Raw genomic sequence first — 22,132 nt, 5'->3', positions numbered from 1 at the left:
GTAAGAAATTCGTCGTAGATATCTTTTGGCGACCCCTCCGGGTGTGAGACTTGGTTCTGCCTGTAACGTGCACATGTTGCTGCTTTGCTTTGCTTTCAACTGAAATAGAGTGAGGGGAAACGTTTTGGGAACAGCCGGGCAGGTAGACGTCCAGTGGAAAAAACTCACACAGAGAGCCCGCCAGCACAGCCTGACACACTTTTTTTTCTGTTTGCCGTCAGCGGCTTTGTAGACTTGTCACTTTGTTTGACTGACTCCTCGTTTAAACAGATTTTTTAATATTACAAATCAGGCCGAGTAATATCGGATGTGGTAAGTTCTGCACACTTGTGTTGTGTAAGCTCTCGTCTTGATAGTGTTAGCCCCAGCTAGTTGGCTAATGTTAGCCGGGCAGCTAACGTAGCGGCACGAGAAGGGGGAAAAGTCGTTGAGTGGTTGGTGTAGCCTGAGAGCTAACCGCACACAAGCTAACAACTACGCAGTCTTTTGATCTACGTTACTGGTTGAGGTTAACGTCAGTTGCCCACTAGCTAACTGAACCTTCCCAGCTACCAGCTCGGCTAACCGACGCTATCAAAGGCACTGTCACGTAACTGTTAAATTAGCATTTACACGTTTTTTATGTGCACGAAACAGTTGTCTTTTAATGCTGTGTGACAAAATAGCAGCCGGGAAGCTATAGTTGCTGCCAGCGTTGGATGCGTTTTTTTTTTTTTTAGGCGACAGACCCCTGCTAACTGGCCTCCCAGAACACGATATTTCGCGTGTTGTTTTTTATACGGATAACGTTGCGATAGCGCGACTTATCGGTGTTAACCACAGTGCGCTGTTTGGTCAGTTTAGCCTGTCAGGCTAGGCAGCCTGCTCTTCGGACCTTATTGTTCCGAGCTTAGTGGGACAGTGGGGGAAATAGTTTTTTAGCCTCTTGTTTTGTAATAAAAAGCATGGGAATTGGGGATCCCCGCGACACGTGTAACCAAGATTATGCGGCCCAGTCTTTTCCTGGGCCTTTGTCATTTTGCTGGGCACCCCCTCCCCCAATACTCATCTGAGAGGAATGCTCACCCCCCGACCCTCAACCTCGGTGCCCAGACGCTCAGCATCCCTTCAGCTTTCGACCAGCGTTACCTAATCTACCTGTCTCCTTCGTGGCTGCATCACGAAAACACTTAGTAATAATTGCTCCACTCAGAATAAGGAGGGCACATCACATCTAACCCCAAGCTCAGTGGAAATGTTTTATATGAGTTTTATAGATTGCTTTTTTTTTGTTTCTCATAAGTGAATTTTGGAGTCTGGTGAGCCCTTTAAGCAGTGTAGTTCAACAGCTCATTACAGTGTTACTGAAACAAAGATGTTTTTGTTGCTTTTTTTCTTGTTCGGCATTGCTAGATGAAGCCTCCAACTTCACATTGGAGCGATCCAAAATTGTTTTCCTATGCATCTGTGTTTGACGTGCCATAGATTTATATGCATGTGTGTGTAATTGTAGGCTGTTTCTTACACCGTTAGATGCCCAGCAGGTCATTGTACAGTATTGTACCTGGCATGTATGAGTCCTCTGGAAGCGGGGGCGGGTCTATGCGCTTCAATGGCCAATCAGAGGACAGCCTGGCTGAGCAGTGCGCTAACGGAGTATGGCAAGCGAGTTTATCATATAATGATTAGACCTAATTTTCAATATTCATAACTCAGTGCCTCTTTGCCAAAATTACAATTTCACCTATTCAGACTGCATTCTCGGTGATCATAATCAGTATTCTAGTAATATGAAATGATAATTTTCTTAGTCTTTCAGCTCTGAATATTCTCAAATACATTTTTCCTACTTGATTGTGGCGAATATATGTAGTTCTTATTAGTGAGTAAAATAAGAAGTGTTTTAGTTACTCAAATCAAACAAATAAAAGGAAATTTAAATATTTTAAGTTTTAGTAGCCCATAACAGTGTTAACAGGGAAGGATGTTACTTGGGATAATCAGAACCATTACGACTAATTAAAAGTTTAAAACGGTACATGTAGGCAATAATTATGATAATCACTAAGTAGAATCTATTTGTAAATATAAATATTTTATGGGTGTGTGTTGGTAATTTTGAGTTTTTATTTATTTATTTTTACACAAAAAGATGAAATTTTAAAATTTGTTTAGAAACAGCGATATTTTAATTGGGCTATCTATAAAGCAAGTTTATTTTAGTTAGAATATTGTTTTTTTTAGCTATTGTCAAAATGTGCAATATTTCAATGTCTATGATTTGAATTTTTGATGCTTCTGACATAGTTTCTACATCATTAATTTATTGTTTTAATGCAGTGGTGTCCGATCCTGGTCCTGGAGGGCCACTGGTTTTAGGTTTTAGATGTTTCTCTGCTTTAACCCACCTGGTTTAAATGACTGAATGATTACCAGGCTTCTGCGGAACTTAAAGACCTGCTGAGGAGCAGAGAAACCTCTAAAATCTGCAGGATGGTGGCCCTCCAGGACCAGGATTGGACACCGCTGTGTTAATGTAACTCAGACTCTGGGTTTTTGTAAAACTAGCGTTAAAATCAGGAAAGTCTCCTCGCTTTTGTTTACAACAAAATTCTGCGGTCAGTAGTCTGGAATATTTTGGAATCCCGGTCGATTTCGTCCCCAGAATGACTTTTTACTTCTGTTGTCCCTCCCGTACTTTGTTTACGTCACAGGATCATTTTACGTACTTAATAGCCGTCACACTCCGAGACTCTTGAGGTGTACTTTTCAAGGTTTGACTGTATTTAAAAAAAAAAAAAGAAGACTCATAATTGTTGGCAACAAAATCTGACTCAGCTGATTTCACTTATTTATTACAAAATATGCAGTAGACTTTTGTTAGTAAACAATTTGTATTTCTGTTATTTTTATTGTCAGTGATGCATACCAAAACATTTTAAAAATTGAACATTTTGACAGCTTTAAAGATATTGGCCATGCAAACCTTTAAAATTTGTTTTTTTTCTCCTAATACAATCTCACATGTAAATAAGCTATGGACCTTGAACTATTTCAGTTGTTACTACTCATAGAGGATGATTTTGAACTGATTGGCGTGTGGCGTGGTTATGTGCTACAACGACCTGCCATAAGCGACGACCCTTTCCTGTTGAATATTTCAACCCTGACGTCACGGCTCCTCCGCCCCTTTCTCCCCCATCTGCCATTTTGGTTTTGTTCCCGTCTGCAGTCGCAAAGCCAGCAACGCAACTGCGTAGGAGAGGCTTTTCGGTTCAACGACATAGTGACTCGACAGGAATAGTGCAGTCCGACCTAATCCCGCGTCGCGTTTCTTTCACTCGGTACGACTCGCTCGAATCCGACATCGCCGGTGTTACTGACTTTCACACACTGCGGGAGAGGAGCGGGTTCGCTTAGGGAAGGGACCGGGAAGGATTATTGGTAAGAGCACAGAAATCAATGAAGCACGAGTGTAGTGGGCTGTCTTTTTTTTTTCATTTAGTATTATTATTCGCGCATTCTATCTAGGTAATTAGTCGAGGGAAATGACATTTCCGTGTAGAAATGTAGTCGTGCCGGGGCTGGTTCCGTGTTAGTCGGCTGTCAGATCAGGAGGCTTGTGTTGTAATAGCCGCAGCTGCTAGCTTGTAAAGTTGTGTTCCGCACTGAGGGCTAGGCCCAGACCGAGCTGCTAATGGATGGGCTGGCAGGCTGGCGTTTTCCTTGCCTTTAACTTATTAATGTTCGCCTGTCCATCTGCCAAACCACTTAACTGATTAGTGGCTTGGGACGTGGCTAATCTGGTTTTCTTTCGGTGCCGTTCGATGTTTTATTTCCCAAAGCTTCAAATCGATCGCTAGCAGCTAAGGTGTACGAGGCTCTGAAACTACGGGAGCAGCCCGGTGGCTTTGCTGTATCATGCCGGATGCTTTCGTTTTTCATTAAACAGGATTTTTATTTTTATTTTCCCCAGTTGGTTCTAATTATTAAAGGTTTTACCTTGTGTGTTTTGTCGAGCCGAAGTCTCACGGATGGGAGTTTGTAAACTGATTAAAGACGAGTTTAGCTGCATTTGATGCGGAAATTGTGGCTGAGTGCTCCTGCCATCATGCGGCCCTTTTTTAAAAAAAAAAAACTTAATATTTAATCACAGTAGACCTTAAATGTCTGTATTCGTCTTTAAGACTGTCCTTGTGGAATCTGAATGAATGAATCTAGCAGCAGCACAGAATGGGGCTTGTGTCCACACCAGTGCTGCCTTTACCGCAGTGAACTTTTAATGATTCAGCTGTTTTTTGTTGAAACCATGATGGCAGCCCATAAATAGCCATGTGATGAACAATAGAGGTGCATAAACCAGTGTTGTTGAGGGGTGTGAAAAGAGCACATAATGCTGCCATTCATGTCTCCTCTCAGGCTCGGTGCGCTTTTCTAGCAGATTTGGTGTTTGGCCTGCAGCCTGCCCAGCTGCTCTCAGGCTGAGTTTCCTCTCCTCAGCTTGGACACACATCATAATGGAACCGTAGCATTGATTGATTCACGAGCAGGATTTGTTCCCGATATTGATTCGAATTTATTGATATTCGAAAACCATTTAAATCTGCTTCATGCTGCTGTAGTTTTCCCTAATTTTTCCTAGCTGTAAAAAACAATTGAAACTATTATAATTTGAGCAAAGTAAAACATCAACTTAATTTGCCTGCTTAGTCTTGAAATGGGTCCCACCCCCCAACCCAATAAGTTTTGTTTGCCATTTCTCAGATGTCCAGCTCGCCGCTGTCCAAGAAGCGTCGCTTGTCAGGAACAGAGACGAAGACGGGATCCCACTGCTCCTCCTCTAACTCTGTCAGAACTGATCTATCCCACACACCTGCAAACGTAAGTGCAAATGGCCGTCCACAGTAGATAGAGCTTGTCACGTAAACTGATTGCACCACTTGCCGTCTCTCCTCAGGGCATGGCTAAGAATGGCAATGACGCTGAGATTGATGAGGGCCTGTACTCCAGACAACTGTAAGACTTCTTCACAAATCTGTACACCTGCGTTTGCTGGTTTCTGACGGCGCGTTGCAGCTCTGATGGGTTTTCTCCCCTTATCCCTGCAGTTATGTATTGGGCCATGACGCAATGAAGCGCATGCAGAACTCCAATGTCCTTATTTCTGGCATGAGAGGTCTGGGAGTTGAGATTGCCAAGAACGTCATCCTGGGCGGAGTTAGAAGTGTCACTGTGCACGACCAGGGAGCTGCAGAATGGAGAGACCTCTCCTCTCAGGTATTTGGAAAATGTTTTCTTAGTTAATACACTTCTTCTTCCTTTTTGAAGTCAGTTATTCAGCCTCTGGCTTACTCAGTTTTTTTTTTTTCTTTTAATTTTAATCAGGTTTATTTAGTCTTTAAATCACAATAAGGTTGCATCTTTTGAGTCATGTATCATGTTGCCTTTTTAAGTAGAAAATGACAGCAGGCCCCACTCTACAAAGCCACTGGCTGACCCAGATTTATCAGTAGATGGCCTCTTCTTGGGTGATAATCAGAGTACAGCCTCCTAAAGGACATATTTATATTGGTCCATCAGCTTGAAACATTATATTTGGAGTTCTGTTTAAGACCAGGCAGCAGAACACGTGAATAGACTCTGCAGATATTAATTCAAGAGTCTCGTTGGAAAGTCTTTGACAGTGACCTTGTGCTTTCAGACATTTCTCATTCAGGTTGGTAGGAGCTGTGCCCAAGCGCACTTTTGTATTCAAAATGAATTCAACTTTCTTTTTTTTATTTCATTGAATATGGCCATTAAATAACCAGTGAATTTGTAGCTTTTTTATTTCTAGTTGGCTAGATATGAAAACCAATTTTTGCCCCCCGTGTTTTTTAACATTTTAAAAAGTCATCATTTCAAAACTAGATTTGGCTGCATGCTTTCGAAAAATTAAACCAAGAGTTCTTGGTTCATATTCCATTTTTTAAGTAATTTAATTGTTGTAGTTATCAGTATGACAGTATGTATAAAATGCTTCTGTTGTGCCACACTTGTGTGGCGTGATGTTTACAATGTGCTTTAATTAAAACACCTCGGAGCAGCCGAACACCTCCTCTACCCCCACCCCACCCCCCAATGTAAATATGTTTTTCCATGGTAGCCAGTTTGTAGTTGGAGTAACACATTCTCATTTTCACCCCTCAAACCTGTTGTGTTCAATAACTCTTGAAGTTAGAGGAAAAAAACATTTGTAGCTAAACAACTTACACTAGCATTCACTAAACACAAAAAATTTTTTAAACCATAATAATTTGCCCAAAAGCTGTTTTATCCTGACAACGTTTCTGAACTGGTCAACATAAAACACGCTGCTGCTTGTCTCTGTGACACATCTCGTATTGTTGTGTGGTCAGTTTTACCTTCGGGAGGAGGACCTGGGAAAGAACAGAGCTGAGGTGAGTCAGCCCCGTTTGGCTGAACTCAACAACTACGTTCCCGTGACCGCGTATACTGGAGCTCTTACTGAAGACTACCTGACCAAGTTTCAGGTAAGCTGTGAAAAATATCCCATCCCTTTTTAGCATTTATTAAGTAATGAGAAACGTGTAGTGTCTTCATCGCTCTTGTTTGTAAACCAAGGTGGTCGTGCTGACGAACTCGACTGTAGAGGAGCAGAAACACTTGGGGGAGTTCTGCCACAACAAAGGAATCAAGCTGATTGTTGCCGACACACGTGGTTTGTTTGGGTAGGATTCACACTCCTCTTGTAGCATTCACTTTAGCTGCACAGTCAGTTTTGTCAGTGTCGTTTTATTGTTGTTGTTGTTCATTACGTGCCCTTTTAATTGTAGCCAACTTTTCTGTGACTTTGGAGAGGAAATGATTGTATACGACACCAATGGAGAGCAGCCACTGAGCGCTATGATTTCCATGATCACCAAGGTGAGCCTATTCACGTGTTATCTCTGGAGAGGCCTTCAGATTGAAAAACATCCATTTTGACAGATTAATAACTTTGTTTTTTTGGTTTTCAGGACAATCCAGGTGTCGTTACATGTCTCGATGAGGCTCGTCATGGGTTTGAGAATGGAGACCATGTCACTTTCACAGAGGTTCAGGGTATGACGGAGCTCAATGGCTGTCAGCCAGTGGAAATTAAAGTTCTAGGTAAAATATTGCTGCTGCTTTTAATTGTTTTGTTTTTTTGTCTGCCAGGCTTTGTTTGACTTTATATGGTGTGTTTTTCCCCTTTCTTTTTCTAGGTCCATACACCTTCAGCATCTGTGATACAACTGGCTTTTCCGACTATGTAAGAGGAGGCATAGTCTCTCAAGTTAAGATGCCAAAGAAGATTAGTTTTGTAAGTAGCTGGCTTTATTTTGTATCACAATGTTATGACATTTTAAGAGTTCTGTAACCACCTCTTTACCAGAAAAAAAAGTAATTGTTGGGTTGTTTTCACAAGCTTGTTTTTTTTTTTTTTTTCCTGTGCAGAAATCGATCTGCTCTTCATTGGCTGAGCCAGAGTTCCTGTTGACAGATTTTGCCAAGTTCGATCGTCCGGGACAGATGCATATCGGCTTCCAGGCTATCCACGCCTTCCAGAAGAAACACAACCGCCTTCCTGCACCTTGGAACCAGGTATGAGTCATGACCATATATTATTACTGTAACTTTTTTTTTATCGATTCCAGATTAAATCCAGCCTGTTCTGATTCAACAGGCACATCTCTTGTTGTTCAGGAACCTCTAATAAATTTGCTGAAACTGAAATCCCTGCAGAATTGCACATAAATGTCCCAGAGCATAACGGACTGTGCAGAGCAAGAGTCGGCGTTTTGTTTTGTGCGTTTGTTAAAACGCTGTGTGTTTCCCAGGCGGACGGTGATGAGCTGTTGACTTTGGCCAAGGAGGTGAACTCTGCTCAGACGGGATCTGCCAAGGTGGAGCAACTGGACGAAGCTCTGATTGCAAAGATGTCGTACGTTGCTGCTGGAGATCTTTCCCCTGTCAACGCCTTCATTGGGGGCGTGGCTGCACAAGAAGTGATGAAGGTTGGTGAAAAGCGGCGTAAAAATTCAAACTGGCAGCCTGCATGTATCTTTTTATTTATTTTTGATACACAGGTTTGTTTTAGGAGACAGTAGTAAAATTAGCAACTTGACTGTCAGCAGTAAATTGTGTTTTAACCTGTGCTGTCATGTTTTGGTGTGTGATATCATTGTTACAAATTATTCTATTTTTAGGCCTCCACTGGAAAATTCATGCCTGTGATGCAGTGGCTGTACTTCGATGCTCTGGAGTGCCTGCCTGAAGAAGAAGCGATGCCCACAGAGGCAGAGTGCAAACCTGTAGGTGGTCAGAGATTATTAAAACATTTTTATCATGTGACCAAGCTGGGCGTGGGGCCTATTTTTCTTTTAATTTATTTTTGCAAATTTGTGCTTCTTCCAGAGGAGCTGTCGGTATGATGGGCAGATTGCAGTGTTCGGCACGAAGCTGCAGGATATGCTTGCTAACCAGCGTTACTTCCTGGTGAGTCAGAAAATAGGCTTTAACCTCAAAGGGGCTTGTTCTGCGTCAGTGTTTGGTCATTTTTTTGTATTTGTTTAAAAAAAGAAGAAGAATATATTGTGTTTTTTATGCAAAACCTTATGAAGGTAGTTGTTCTGCATGCTAAAAACTTTATACACCCTCTCCCCGTTCCCTACAGAGACTACTCACACAAATCCAAATCTAAACAAACTTAACGCAGCAGCTCCTTTGCTCTAGTTTTCCTGTTATCAGTTTGTAAAATCAATGAGGAAGGAAACATGGAATGCGTTAGCAGCAAAACCAGAATGTCACCAGTGATTTTCCTGACCTTGTGTGACCTCCTGTAAAATCCAAAGAGATCGTAGCTTGTAGAAGCTCGCTGCTCAATATGAATCTTTTTTTCCAGGTGGGAGCTGGTGCCATTGGCTGTGAGCTGTTGAAAAACTTTGCCATGATCGGACTGGCGAGTGGGACCGGCGAGGTCATTGTGACTGACATGGACACCATAGAGAAATCCAATCTCAACAGGCAGTTCCTCTTCAGACCCTCTGATGTCACGGTCAGTGTCACCCACATGGCTCGGTGGATTACATGTAGGAGGAATAAACCGAATTCTGCTACCAACGAACTAGATAAACAACTTTTGAGCTAACACGCATTTCAAACTCAAGGAAGTTCAGCTTCACTGTGTTAAAGCTCTGCCAGTTTCCAAGCCCACGTACTGCCAAAAACAGATGGGAGGTTTTCAACGAATAATTAACTACTGAATTAAAGAGTTCTTTTGCTTGATGGCTCTATTAAGATGCGATTGTGGAAAACGGTTTCATGTCAAATTTCAAGACTGAGCACAGCAAGAAGACACAAGTTGTACACCACCAGGAAGGTCGTTCCAAGGCTTGAAAGTTTACTGGAGCCTCACTGTGTACTGCTCAAGCTTTTTTTAAATAAAGTACAGAGAAACAGCCTGTGTAGTCAGTTTGGGGCTGCATTTCTCAGTTAATTGATCAATTAAGATTAGTGTGGCCAAAAAAAAGGACATCATCCCTGCCTCCTTTTGAAATCAGAGGATGTCCAGCAAAGTAATCAGCTCAGAACTGGCAGCAACCTGTGGGACTGGATACGCTGTGGAGAAATCTGTCCAGTAGAGATCTTTGTGGAAGAATTGTGGCTAAAACGTCCAATGTGTAATCAAGAGCAACCAGCTAAACTATGCACAGAAGAAAACAGCAGTAGGTGCTCTGAACTGATGAGTCAGGAGGGAAAATATTTGACTGCAACAGAAGGCAGTTTGTTCGCTGAAGAGAGAGGCACATTAATACGTGTCTGCAGGAGAGAGTGAAGAATGGTGAAGGTTTCCTGTGAGTCTGGGGCTCCATCTCTGCAGATGCAGCTGGGTGTTTGGTCAGGATTAATGCTGCTGTCTGTCCTGAGAAATACAAGCAGATAATTATCCATCAGGGAGGTGTCTCACTGGACCCCAAATTAAATACTGATTCTATTCAGTCACTTTCAGTGTCAGTAGAATAAAAATTTAAAATTTACACCTGGGAACATTCTTGCTTTATACAGTAATGTAATGAATAAACGTTTACTATAAACTAGGAAGTTTTTCTTTTTCTGCTTGCATTTGAGAGATTTTTGCTTCATTTAGATTATGATCATATTCAAAATTTATCTTTATCACAGTATCAGTGAGGGTAATATCTGTGTCACATATGACTGCTTGGACTGCAGTAAATCGTATGCAGTTATATTTCAAGCACCATGCGTTCACGCTCTGCTTGCTAATAATACTTTGGGTCAATCCAGTGACTCACTGGCCTCAGTGCCTACACCTGGTTTAGATGGCATTGATGACAGACAGTGTCAGAAAAATATAAGTTTAATGCAACGAATATTGTCATTACAGTATTAAACAATAATAATGCACATTGCAAGTGTTTCTAATATGGTGTAGCCCTACTTTTCTCACAGCAAGCAATAAAAGCTTCATTTTCCTTTTTTGCATTTTAGTTATCTTATTGATTTAGGTTTTTGTCTTTGTGTTTTTCTGTTTTCTTTGTGTGTAATAAGTGGCAAAATGACATTTTTCCCTGGACTATTTACTTTCAATATGCTGTTTATATATTTTCATGCTTAAATTTTGTTTGTGTGGCAACAGAAAATGAAGAGCGACACGGCCGCTGCTGCAGTGAAGCAGATGAACCCCTCCATCAACATCACAGGTCATCAGAACCGAGTAGGCCCCGAAACGGAGCGGGTCTACGACGACGACTTCTTCGAGAGCCTTGATGGAGTCGCCAACGCACTGGACAATGTTGACGCACGTAAGGCGGGGGCGTTTAAATTAAATCAAGGGAGCGTGCACTGGGCGTGGTTGTGTTTCAGATATTTGTTTCAGCAACTTGTTCGTGCAAATCCGTGACTCAGTGTTCCCTACATCCAGGTATGTACATGGACCGGAGGTGTGTATACTACCGTAAGCCCCTGCTGGAGTCAGGCACTCTGGGTACCAAAGGCAACGTCCAGGTTGTGATCCCCTTCCTCACAGAGTCGTACAGCTCCAGCCAAGACCCACCTGAGAAGTCCATCCCCATCTGTACTTTGAAGAACTTCCCGAATGCGATCGAACACACACTGCAGGTCAGTAGAAGTTCTATACAACTCTGTTTGAATTAAGTACAGTGGGCATTTTATCTTGTTGAAAAGCAGTGAATTAAGACTGTAACACAGAATATTAATGAGTAAACATAAAACTTGGATGACTGTAATTATGTTGATTGTATTTGATACAATGATATAGTATTTTAAATGTATACTGTCTGAGAAAAATATATATTCTTTCAATTCAGGTAAGAACATTTTGTCTGAAGGCTAGTCCGATTTCTTTACCACATTAGAAAGTTATTGTTTTTGGTCTCCCCAGAGTGTTTTTTTTACCCAGTTGTTACCATAAAAACTGTTTCAGGTTTTGTTATTTACTAAATTGAGTTTATTTCTGATGGAACATACTTTTCCTCTGTTCAGTGGGCCCGAGATGAGTTTGAGGGACTCTTCAAACAGTCTCCAGAAAATGCTATGCAGTACCTCACGTAAGTTCCTTCCCCCATTTGTTTTTGCTGAGGAAAACAAACAATAAATGTATTTTTTAAAACATGAAATCGATAGAGAGGCAGAATTATTTGGTTTATAAGTTGTGAAAGTGAGCCGTTACATTTGTTGAAGTAAAATCTTTAGATCCTGCATGAACAAATGTCGATGCTCTGTGATTATTCAACTGAGTCTCCTGCGTGAACAGAGATGCACAGCTGCTGTCGTTCTGTAAACATATCCTGACGTTTATGATTCCTGATCTCGCAGAGATACTAAGTTCATGGAGCGTACTCTGAAGCTTCCAGGAGCTCAGCCTGTCGAGGTGCTGGATGTCGTATACAAGACACTGGTGACCGACTGTCCGCACAGCTGGGCTGACTGTGTCGCCTGGGCTCGCAACCACTGGCAGTGCCAATACAGCAACAACATCCGTCAGCTATTGCACAACTTCCCCCCAAATCAGGTAAGCACTCAGATTACGTCAGAATATAAAAATGAGTCCCATCTTTTACTTGTTTCCATTTTAGACCGTGGAAATGCAGATTATCAAGAACAGCATCTCTTCTCTAAAGTATACCGTTTGCTTTGCTTTTTTTAAATGTAAACAAGAAAAAAAAGAACCACTAACACATTTTGGAAATGTGTAGAGGTCACAGTTTTTATCTTTAACCTCTGCTGTAACACATTTAACTTGTAACTAGAACTTGACATGTATTTATAAGTGGATTTTACAGAAACACTGATGGTTACATTGAGGTTTCCACTGTGCCGTCACTTCAGTACGGTACTTAACGCTTGAACTAACAAAATGATATAAAATAAATGCAGTTATAAGAGCTGCTCCTGTCTGTTTAGATAAGTGCAGACTATAAAGCAGTGTTTGCAGCCCTTGAAAATAAATGTGTAGGATGATCCCATCATCCTACAGCACTGGACTTCCAGCTTTTGTTAGCCAAGAGTTTTTTTGTTTTTTTTCCTTGTACCAATTTGGCAGTTTTTATTCTCTCTCAAATCCATAAATTTGTGGAACATTAAAAATCCATTAGCTTCTCCGTCTTGTTACCAAACTACAGCTGAGGCTTTTGTCTTCTTCCAGCTCACCAGCTCAGGCGCCCCCTTCTGGTCTGGCCCAAAGAGGTGTCCTCATCCTTTAGAATTCAGCACTAGCAATGTAAGTGTGTTTTCTATTATGCTTCGGGGCCTGTGTTTGAGGGCACATCTGTTCCGAACTTTAAACATGTTCACGTTCTTTGTCCTTAGGACCTTCACATGGATTATATAATGGCGGGGGCCAACCTGTTCGCTCAGATGTACGGCCTGCCGGGCAGCACTGATCGGGCTGGCGTGGTCAAGATTTTGCAGGAGGTCTCGGTGCCAACTTTTACCCCTCGCTCGGGGGTAAAAATCCATGTTTCTGATCAGGAGCTACAAAATAGCAATTCCTCTGTTGGTAAGCTATACAAATCTAGGTGCTGTTAAGCATTTAAAGTCATGGAGTTACTTCTAATACAGTTTACAGTTATGTAACCATGGATCTCTTGATTGACAGATGACTCCAAACTGGAAGAGCTTAAGTCCCAGTTACCATCAGCAGAATCTTTCCAGTACAAACTCAACCCTATTGATTTTGAAAAGGTACTCTCATCTTTGTATCTTCTTTGTTCTGGGCAGCTGTTGGTTTGTGTTAGTGGTTGTCTTTTTAGTTGGAAGCATGTGTCAGAATATGAATGACAGTAAAAAAGGCTTTAATTGTAGTTTTAGAAACTAGATGAATGAAGAACCCGTAACTGACCATTTCCTGTTTGGCACTCAATATGTAGCTGTAAAAAAACTTTGAGCTTTCCTGTTTGTGTTTATACAGCAAACAGTCAGATTTATTTAAATCTGCAAGCATTCAAAGGGGGTTTGTTGATTGTAAGTCGTATTATAGCAGTTGGAGTACGCAAATATTTGTGTATTGATATTTAAAAATAGACTTAAAGCTGTACTGATTTAGAAATTCTTCATAGGTTAACAGTAAATAGGATTGACACAAAAAATAATGTGTTCTCAGTTGTCACCACTCCTTTTGTAACTTGTTCACGCTGACAGTAACCTGTTTTATTGATTGTTGTTTCAACAGGACGATGACACGAACTTCCACATGGACTTCATTGTGGCTTCCTCTAATCTGAGAGCAGAGAACTACGACATTCCACCTGCAGACAGACACAAGGTGGGCCATATTAGTTTCAGTCCTGGCATTTTAGGTGTTTTTAAATGGGCTTCTCGTCCCTCAGATTTAAATTTACTTCATTTTAATTTAAACTCTTTGAACTCACCTGCTAGTGTTTAGTCAGAACAAAACTTTAGTCTTTATTTTGTACAACGCTTTATATAAAACTACTCTTTTTGTTTGTTTGTTTATGCTTGTGTTTGTCTCTCTACAATCTAGAGCAAATTGATTGCTGGCAAGATCATTCCTGCCATTGCCACCACTACAGCTGCAGTGGTTGGCCTGGTGTGCTTGGAGCTCATCAAGATCGTCCAGGGACACAAGAAGCTGGAGTCATACAAAAACGGCTTCATGAACTTGGCTCTGCCTTTCTTCGCCTTCTCTGAGCCCATAGCTGCTCCTAAACACAAAGTGAGTGCTCGTCTGCTTTATTTTGACATCTGCATTATACCATACAGTCTTGCTGTAGGTAAATGATTCCAGTCCAACATGTTGGCAAACTCCTGTGATGATCCAGCCATGCTAATACCGATGCATCAGGCAGATGTACTTCGTCTGCCTGGATGTAAGTGAGTTCAACTCACCTTCTTACTGACGGCGTCAGTGTGTGCTGAGGAGAAAAATAACAACAGGCCTGCTCACCACGCGTGTTAGAAAATGGCAGCACCTATGTTATGATCGAGCTGTCTTACAGCTGTTACTGATCACTAACATCATTTCTTACTCTTATTCATTTGCAGTACTATGAAATTGACTGGACGCTTTGGGATCGCTTCGAGGTCACAGGGCTGCAGTCCAACGGGGAAGAAATGACACTCCAACAGTTCCTGGACTACTTCAAAGTATGTTAAACTAATCTTTTTTTATGTTGCCACTAACACCTCCTGTTGTCTAACACCGTTTTTATGTTTGTCAGAATGAGCACAAGTTGGAGATCACCATGCTTTCTCAGGGAGTGTCCATGCTCTATTCGTTTTTCATGCCTGCTGCCAAACTCAAAGAGAGACTGGACCTACCGTGAGTCTATATATATATATATATATGTATATATATGTGTATATTTCAGCTGCACAGTCCTGCACGACAAGTGTTCACCGTCTCAGCCGCGTTCTTCTTTGTTCCGCAGGATGACTGAGATCGTGACGAAGGTGTCCAAAAAGAAGCTGGGCAAACACGTGAAGGCCCTGGTGTTCGAGCTCTGCTGTAACGACTTGTCGGACGAGGACGTGGAAGTGCCCTATGTCAGATACACCATCCGCTGAACTCCACACTGAGCCCGCCCACGGCAGGGTGGGAGGCATGGGAAGGGGGTGTTTAAAGTGGGTAGCTGGGCTCTACTGGATCAATCAGTTTTCTTTTTTTCTTTTTTGTTTTGTTTTAGGCCTGTGGTTTAGTGTAAGCCCGTGCCTGATGTACATAGCCCCAGGAAGCTGACTAAAGGATACCCGTATGTGTGTAAGGGATCCCATCCCATTGGTTGTGGGAGCAGGGGTGTCATTGGAGGAAAGGAAGCATGTATTCTGGAAATTTTGATGTTTAATATTTGTAGACTCTCTACACTTAAACAAGCCTTGGTGGTTTCTTGGTAAGCCCGATGAGGTCCCTGTGTAAAGTTAACATCCTCAACAACCTTTAGCAGTAAACAGTGGGCTCGTTTTAACCCAGCTCAGCACCTGACATCCACTCTGTGCTCTCTTCACTCCTTCAACCCTCGTCTCGTTCACCTGGTTCCACATGACTGTTGGAAGTTTTCTTTTGTTTTTGTTTTTTTTTTTTCTTTCAAAGATACACCACATTCATTAAACCAGTCCAGTTCAGAAGACTGCTAAAACTCCCTTTCAACATTCTTTCCCGACTGGAAATCCAAATATATCACTGTCAGAATGCCCCTCCCACTTCGAGGCACCCCTACAACCCTCACTGCAGCGTTCTGTGGCTTTCGAGGGGCAGGGGGGGTTCTTGCACATGACGTTTTTGTTCTTTATTCTCTTTTTATTTCGTGTTATTGTTGTATTCTATTTTATTTCTTGGGGAGGGGGGCAGCGGGGTCAAACAATTTTGGCACACCCGCTAGATGATGAATCGTCTTTCTACTTTAACTTCAAACAACATAACTGCGTAAGAGCAAGGCAACGAGGATGTATCTTGAAATGGGAGCACTTAGTGTGATAGTGAATAAACATGTAAAAGATGCCCTGCTGCGAGTGGTTCTTTTCTTCTCTTCTCTGTCCTTCGTGTGCAGTGTGTTTTTTTTTTGTTTGTTTTTTTTTTTTTTAAAAAAAAAGCATTTTAGTGTCTGAACGAGTGAGCTGTGAGTGAGCATGGAAACGTTTGGCGGCGCATCAGGTCGGTGTGTTTTTTCCTGTTTGACCCGCTTTGAGCTGATGAGAAGTTCTCATTACAGGGCACATCCGGGAAACTCTGCTTCTGTAAAAGTTAAAACCCCAGCCTCCTAATTCAGCGGAAAATCCCTTCATCACGTTGCATTTCTAATATAAAAACCACAATAGATATTTGCCTTGATGCTTCAAATTAACTTATAACTTAATTTTTTTTTAATTTTATTGGCTATAAGGGCTATAGTAGCACATTTAATCTCACTTCCTCATGTGCCATTTATGTTGCTCTGCGACGGTTTTTTCTTACAAGTGTAGAAAATCCAAATGACAGCTTTTAGTGAGAAGTTTTGCGTCGCGCTTTTAAACACTCCTTCTTTAGAAGAGCGGATACACGACTATGTGCAACCCTAAAGGATGTGGTCTGTTGTGACATGAGGAAGAGAGCGAGGAGGAAGAAGAGCACTGAACTTTAAAAACGAGCTCAACGCGAGCAGCCCTGCCGTCTGCGCCGACGCCGTTTCAAGCCTGGCTCCAGTTGGGATTCTTTCTCCTTTTCTGAGAATCAAGCCCCTTCTTTGATTCTGCGACGATGCATTGAGGAGACTGTGGGGGGGGAGAAGATGGAAGTGGAGGAGGCTGGTGAAACGAGGACTTCCTGGTACGATGGCTTGTGCATTTGCTGTTCTGCTGCTTTGTTCAGTCTCCTGACCTACTGATGAGAACAGTCAGAGAACAAGGCATGGATGTTTTGAGGTTTGAGTACAGCTGATTAAATGTGAAATGATTTGAACTTGGAAGTTTTTCTGTAATTTTGTCCAACCTGATGCAGACAGCAGCTACTTTTCTTGATGCTTCAAGGGATTGTTCTCAAAATGTGTAATCATGAATGATTTGTAGCTGAAAATGTTGCCCTTCTCAGGTCTGGAGAGATGCACTCTGTCCTCTATGATCATGCTGGGGTAGGCTGCTTTAAATGATATATTTTATATATATATGTGTGTGTATGTACAGAGACACTAAAAAACTAATCCAGCAAACTAACTTTTAACTAAATTTCTGCTTTTAGAAGAAGAGAAAACAAGACCCGGCTCCTGAGCCTGTGATCAGAATCATAGAGGTGAGTAATAATCTGAAATGTGCCATAATCATATCTTTGCTGCTTTTCTCGGTAACTAGCGAAAGTTAGTCAACCTTACCTTTGTGACCACAATGCTGTGTGCACAACTAACGAGATATGAACATCAGGGCTCGAGCTGCTGGGATTTTTCTTTCTTCTTCTAATTCTGGTTTCCAGATTTTGCTGCTGCTTTTTTTTTTTTAACTGATCATCTCTCTTGCCATCTTTTTTTTCCCGTCACATTAAACGTACGGCAGATGCGGTTATTGGAGGTAAAAACAGGTCAGCCTTGTATTTAGTTAGTGAGGCACAGTTTCAACCTTCTTCCTCTTTGAAAGACTCGCACAGGAAATGAGAGATATGCAACATCTCTCACCCCCTCCCAGCATTTCTCTCTCTCTCTCTTTCCATCTCTTCCCCCCCAAAAAATAAAAAATAAAATAAAAGTTGACTTGTAATTGTCTCTTTCCTTCAGGATGAAGAGGAGGAGGAGGAGGACGGTGGGAATATGCCGGAGCACATGAAGGACTCTGAGGTCAGGCGTTTGCCTAGTAAAGGCTGAGGATGAGCTCCTGGAGCATCTTGACTTTGAAATTTCATTGTCGGCTTTAAATGTTTAATTTTTAGGAGCCCAGTAATAAAAGGGTTAAGCCCGTGTCAAAGTCCAACAGCCTCACGGGGGTCATAACCCCGGTGAAGACTCCTGCCCTGAAACGCATCGGCCAGTCCATTTCGGTAAAGAAAAACACAAAACCTTCACTTTGTGACACACACACAAAAAAAAGGCAAATGTAATGCCTCTCGGCTTGCAGATGATCAACCACCCCTGTCTCTTTTTTTTTCCCCCACAGCGATCTATAAGCTTCCGCACAGATGCGCGACCTTTGCCCCCGGCTTCTCTGCGGAGCCGCGGCAAGGCCTCGTCGTTTCCCCGTCGGCGCAACAGCCAGTGCTGGAGTGACACGGTGGAGAGTCACGACCTCACCGCCAAGGAAATCAAGCGGCAGGAGGTGTGATTGACAGACTCTCAAATTTAAATACCTTTAAAACCTATATATTCGTTTATTTTCCTATTGGGGGCGAAGCTGTGGGGTTGCGGTTGTTGAACTGTGGGAGGGATGACTGGCTCCGTTTTCTCTAAAGCTGCTCTGCACGGGTATTATGAAAGAGGATGTGAGCTGGCACTACAGGCTCAACTTCCTTTATTGAACAATCAGCTGTGAGAGCTGGCCCCTCTGTCTTCAGTGTGGTGACAAGGTTTGAGCAGCTGTGCCGAACTTCTCCGCAGGTCATCTACGAGCTCACGCAGGGCGAGAGGCAGCTTATAGAAGACCTCAGCTTGGTCAAGAAGGTACTTCTCCTCACCTGAGTGGGACATATTTTGTCACGTTGCAGTCGTTTTATTTGTGTGGAACACTTTCTTTTGCCGCCAGGTGTACTACGAGCCCATGCTGAAGTTGGACATAATGACGGAGAGTGAGCTCGGACAAATCTTCGGTACTTTGGATTCCCTCATTCCCCTGCATGAAGGTAACTTCTTCAAACTCATCATTCTCTCATCTCTTATCTCAGTCTAATTATATTTCAACACAGCTCTTTGGTTCCTGGTGACGTGCAGACAATAAACAATGTTGGGTAACAATTCTAGTCATACTCGTTTATCTTTTCCCATAAATCTAAAACCACTTAGTTCCAGGTAAACAGGAAGGGTGAAGTGTTTTAACAATAGAAAAACATGTGAAATTGCTTCTTTTATTTATTTAATTTTTTTGGCATTTATTTACCTCCGCCAAAGAGGTATTTGTTTTTGGTGTCGCTTGCTTGTCTGCGCACAAGATTATTTAAAACGTAATGAATGGATTTTAATGACATTTTTAGGAAATGTTTAGGTTGACACAAAGAACAAATGATGATTTTTAATTTTTTTTTTTTAATGGTCCAGGTGTAGGTTTCTCCTCTTGAGTTCCTCAACATACAGTGATGACATCACATGAAAATGATGATGTCATCAGTCTGATTATGACATCACAACGATAATGGTGTGGTGGTTTGCATTCTCTGTGTTTCTATTTTATGAATATAATGAATGCCTAATCTGTGGCATTTAGGTCGCTTTTTTAAATATAACTACACATTAAAAAGGATATAAAGCATGACAATATTGGTGTTTATCAAACTATTTAAGATGACATACTACAGCTCTTATTTCCTTTTTTTATATGTGGACGTTGAATAATTTTTTTTGTTGTCTATAGCTGTCAATAAATATTCAAGAGTGAGTCCTGTTTTTTATTTCAAACCAGATCTTCTGGAGCGTCTCGAACGGCTGAGGGGGTCGGAGAAGACGGTTGGAGAGGTGGGGCCCACTCTCCTGAACTGGGTGAGTATCTCCATGGAAACCACAGACTGGACATGACATCCGTTCTGTGAGCTGCTCCGCTCTGCCTCCCACTCCTCATACGTCTCAACGCTCCCTGTCCTTTTTTCCCCTCCCACTCCTCCTCCTCCTCACAGTTCCCTTGCCTGGGAGCCTACGTCACGTACTGCTGCAACCAGGTGGGGGCCAAAGCCCTGCTGGACCAGAAGAAGCACGAGAAGAGGGTGGAGCACTTCCTGCGCCTCTGTCAGGAGTCGTCGTTTAGCAGGAAGTTGGACTTGTGGAACTTTCTGGACCTCCCTCGGAGCCGCCTGGTCAAATACCCTCTGTTGCTGAAGGAGATCCAGAAGTGCACACCTCCGGAGCACCCGGATGAGGACACGATACCTGAGGCCGTGAGTTGACTTACTCAGTCTTCCAGCAGTCATAAACACACAAACACTTCGACAGGTTGTACATACACACATTCAAATACACAACTGCTAAATTTTAGTCTCTGAACTTTTATTGTGATACATCTATAAACGCACATCTCTATTATGTAAAGCCTGCGTGGGCATTCAAAATGTACTTACCATTGGGCCGTGTGTGTGTGTGTGTGCAGTAATTACCTGTATTATTAGCTGCAAACCTTTTTGTTTCCTCATTTTTAAACCTGTTTTATTGATAGAAGATCAAGACGGCGTCTCATGTCTTGTTCTAGAAACAACTTGCAGACTCAAAAGTTTTTTTTTTGTTTTTTTTTGTTTTTTTTTCCTAAACTGTATAAGAGTCACAAAAACACTGGCTTACAGCCAGGGCTGCACAATATTAGGAAAACTTGAGAATGCGGTATTATCGTTGAATGTTGCAATAACAATATCACGTGCAACAAGTTCAGAGTTTCTTCACCGCACTCTCTCTTTCTTTTCTGTCATCACGATGCCCCCAACACTGCGTGTGGTTTAGCATCTCGGCAGCTATCATCTAAATCAGATGAAATACAACAGCCTACTCTGTATTGCAGTCCTTTGCTGTATTGATATTGTTCTCATTAATCTTGCAATGACGATATATTGTGCAGCTCTATGAACCAATCGCCTGATAACCCGCAAATGAGCACTACTCTCATGACCTCCCCCTGTTTAAAATAACTGTGCATACCACATTACACATCAAACAGATGTGTTTACAGTTGTGCTGTTTTTTCTAATTCAGATATTTATCAATCTGAAAGTAAAGGGAAATGTCTCGTCTGCTCTGTGTTCTCGTCAGTTGGATACGATTCACAACATCGTGGCCGAGGTGAACAAGAAAACAGGGGAGGCAGAGTGCCAGTTCTACCGGCGGGGCCTCGTCTACCTCGAGGACAGTCAGAGGATATCAGAGATCCAGCAGTCCCGCTTCCTCTACTGCCACGGAGAGCTCAAGAACAATAAGGGACAGGTATGTTTACCAGCTCTGGGTTTAATAACTGCAGTTTGTGACGCTTCCGAAGGGCCATCCAAAGGTTTTAGGGCTCTTCGCCTGAAAATGACCCTTTTTTGTGTGTGTCTGTCTGTCTTTGTCAGCGGCTGCATGTGTTCCTCTTCGAGCTGGCTTTGGTCCTGACCAGACCTGGGGAGGACAGAGATCTCGGGCAGGTGTTTCACGTGTACCGGCAGCCGCTGCCCAACGCGCTGATAAATCTGGAGGAGATCCCGGATGGCGAGGCTGCGGGAGGAGGAACCTTCAGAGGAGCGTTCACCGGAGGAAATGATAAAGGTAGAAAGCAAGAAAGCATGAGAATTTTTCTTGTAAAATTATTCATTCATATGTGAATACATACATTTAAATATATATAAACTCGTCATATTGGTGTATCATCAGATATATCTAAATCAGCATGTCTTCAGCCCACATACAGTAATGTGGGGCAAAAAAAAAAAAAGTGATGTCGCTCGTTTTATTTGTTGAACTGAAACCTGCACCTCTGCTTTCACTCAAATTCCTTCCTTCCTCTTTCTGTCGTCCTGCAGTGAAGAACTGTTTCCGCGTGAGCAGCAGAGGGCGCTCCAAAGTCAACCCGTACTGCCTGCAGGCCAACGACTCCTTCAGCAAGCAGCAGTGGATCACCTGCCTGCGCCAGGCCATCGTCCAGTCCCGGGACCGGACGGCTCAGACCAGCCAGTCGCAGCTCTCCCTGCACCCCGACCCCGCCCTGTGTCACATAGCTAGCCTGAGCCTGAGCTCGGACGCGGAGATGGCGGACCACACCTGCCGCTGACCTTTTGGACTGCTCAGCAGGCGGCCCGTGGAGAGACTAAACAGAACTGTTTGTGAAAGAGAGAGACACAAATTATTTTTTATTACCCCCCTCCCCCGCATCTTGCTTTTTTTGTGAACGATATGACTGTACATACTGGAAAACAGTATTACTGAATGTGAAAAAAGTTGCGACGTGCTGTTTTTTGTTGATGTTTTTTAATAAACTGACAGTTGAAATATTTGTTGAGCTGCTTGTGCACAATGAC

General features: G+C 42.4%; 2 protein-coding genes and 1 non-coding gene across 6 annotated transcripts; all 3 read left to right on the top strand.

The window, feature by feature from the left end:
- The first annotated feature begins 105 nt into the window (after positions 1-105).
- uba1 (ubiquitin-like modifier activating enzyme 1) lies at positions 106-16,000 on the top strand. 3 transcript variants are annotated; one of them, XM_017415145.3, is made up of 26 exons: positions 106-312; positions 4,744-4,860; positions 4,937-4,995; positions 5,088-5,256; positions 6,378-6,512; positions 6,604-6,710; positions 6,816-6,906; positions 6,999-7,131; positions 7,227-7,324; positions 7,459-7,605; positions 7,842-8,018; positions 8,211-8,315; positions 8,419-8,499; positions 8,906-9,058; positions 10,661-10,826; positions 10,946-11,142; positions 11,527-11,591; positions 11,860-12,055; positions 12,689-12,763; positions 12,853-13,042; positions 13,142-13,227; positions 13,715-13,807; positions 14,027-14,218; positions 14,548-14,649; positions 14,724-14,824; positions 14,934-16,000. In XM_017415145.3, exons 2-26 carry the CDS (start codon positions 4,744-4,746, stop codon positions 15,067-15,069), a joined length of 3,171 nt encoding a protein of 1,056 aa, XP_017270634.1. In that variant the 5' UTR covers positions 106-312; the 3' UTR covers positions 15,070-16,000. The 3 variants fall into 3 exon arrangements, with proteins under 3 accessions (XP_017270634.1, XP_017270636.1, XP_017270633.1); XM_017415147.3 differs by lacking the exon at positions 106-312 and adding an exon at positions 3,172-3,323; XM_017415144.3 differs by lacking the exon at positions 106-312 and adding an exon at positions 3,184-3,423.
- Positions 14,308-14,426, top strand: LOC112450475. Its single transcript, XR_003039118.1, has one exon. It is a non-coding gene; the product is annotated as a small nucleolar RNA U6-53/MBII-28 (small nucleolar RNA).
- A 139-nt stretch (positions 16,001-16,139) lies between the features above and the next one.
- arhgef3l (Rho guanine nucleotide exchange factor (GEF) 3, like) lies at positions 16,140-22,111 on the top strand. 2 transcript variants are annotated; one of them, XM_025005694.2, is made up of 13 exons: positions 16,140-16,804; positions 17,066-17,105; positions 17,216-17,263; positions 17,739-17,798; positions 17,891-17,998; positions 18,115-18,273; positions 18,552-18,614; positions 18,697-18,793; positions 19,567-19,643; positions 19,778-20,035; positions 20,895-21,065; positions 21,191-21,383; positions 21,638-22,111. In XM_025005694.2, the coding sequence occupies exons 1-13, from the start codon at positions 16,767-16,769 to the stop codon at positions 21,883-21,885; spliced, it is 1,560 nt and encodes a 519-aa protein (XP_024861462.1). In that variant the 5' UTR covers positions 16,140-16,766; the 3' UTR covers positions 21,886-22,111. The 2 variants fall into 2 exon arrangements, with proteins under 2 accessions (XP_024861462.1, XP_017270494.1); XM_017415005.3 differs by having other exon boundaries at positions 16,143-16,804; positions 17,213-17,263.
- The last annotated feature ends 21 nt before the right edge of the window (positions 22,112-22,132 follow it).

Source organism: Kryptolebias marmoratus, linkage group LG8, assembly GCF_001649575.2.
Source record: "Kryptolebias marmoratus isolate JLee-2015 linkage group LG8, ASM164957v2, whole genome shotgun sequence".
Classification (NCBI taxonomy): Eukaryota; Metazoa; Chordata; class Actinopteri; order Cyprinodontiformes; family Rivulidae; genus Kryptolebias; species Kryptolebias marmoratus.
The sequence above is the reverse complement of the archived record's forward strand: the minus strand, read 5'-3'. Positions and strand labels throughout refer to the sequence as shown.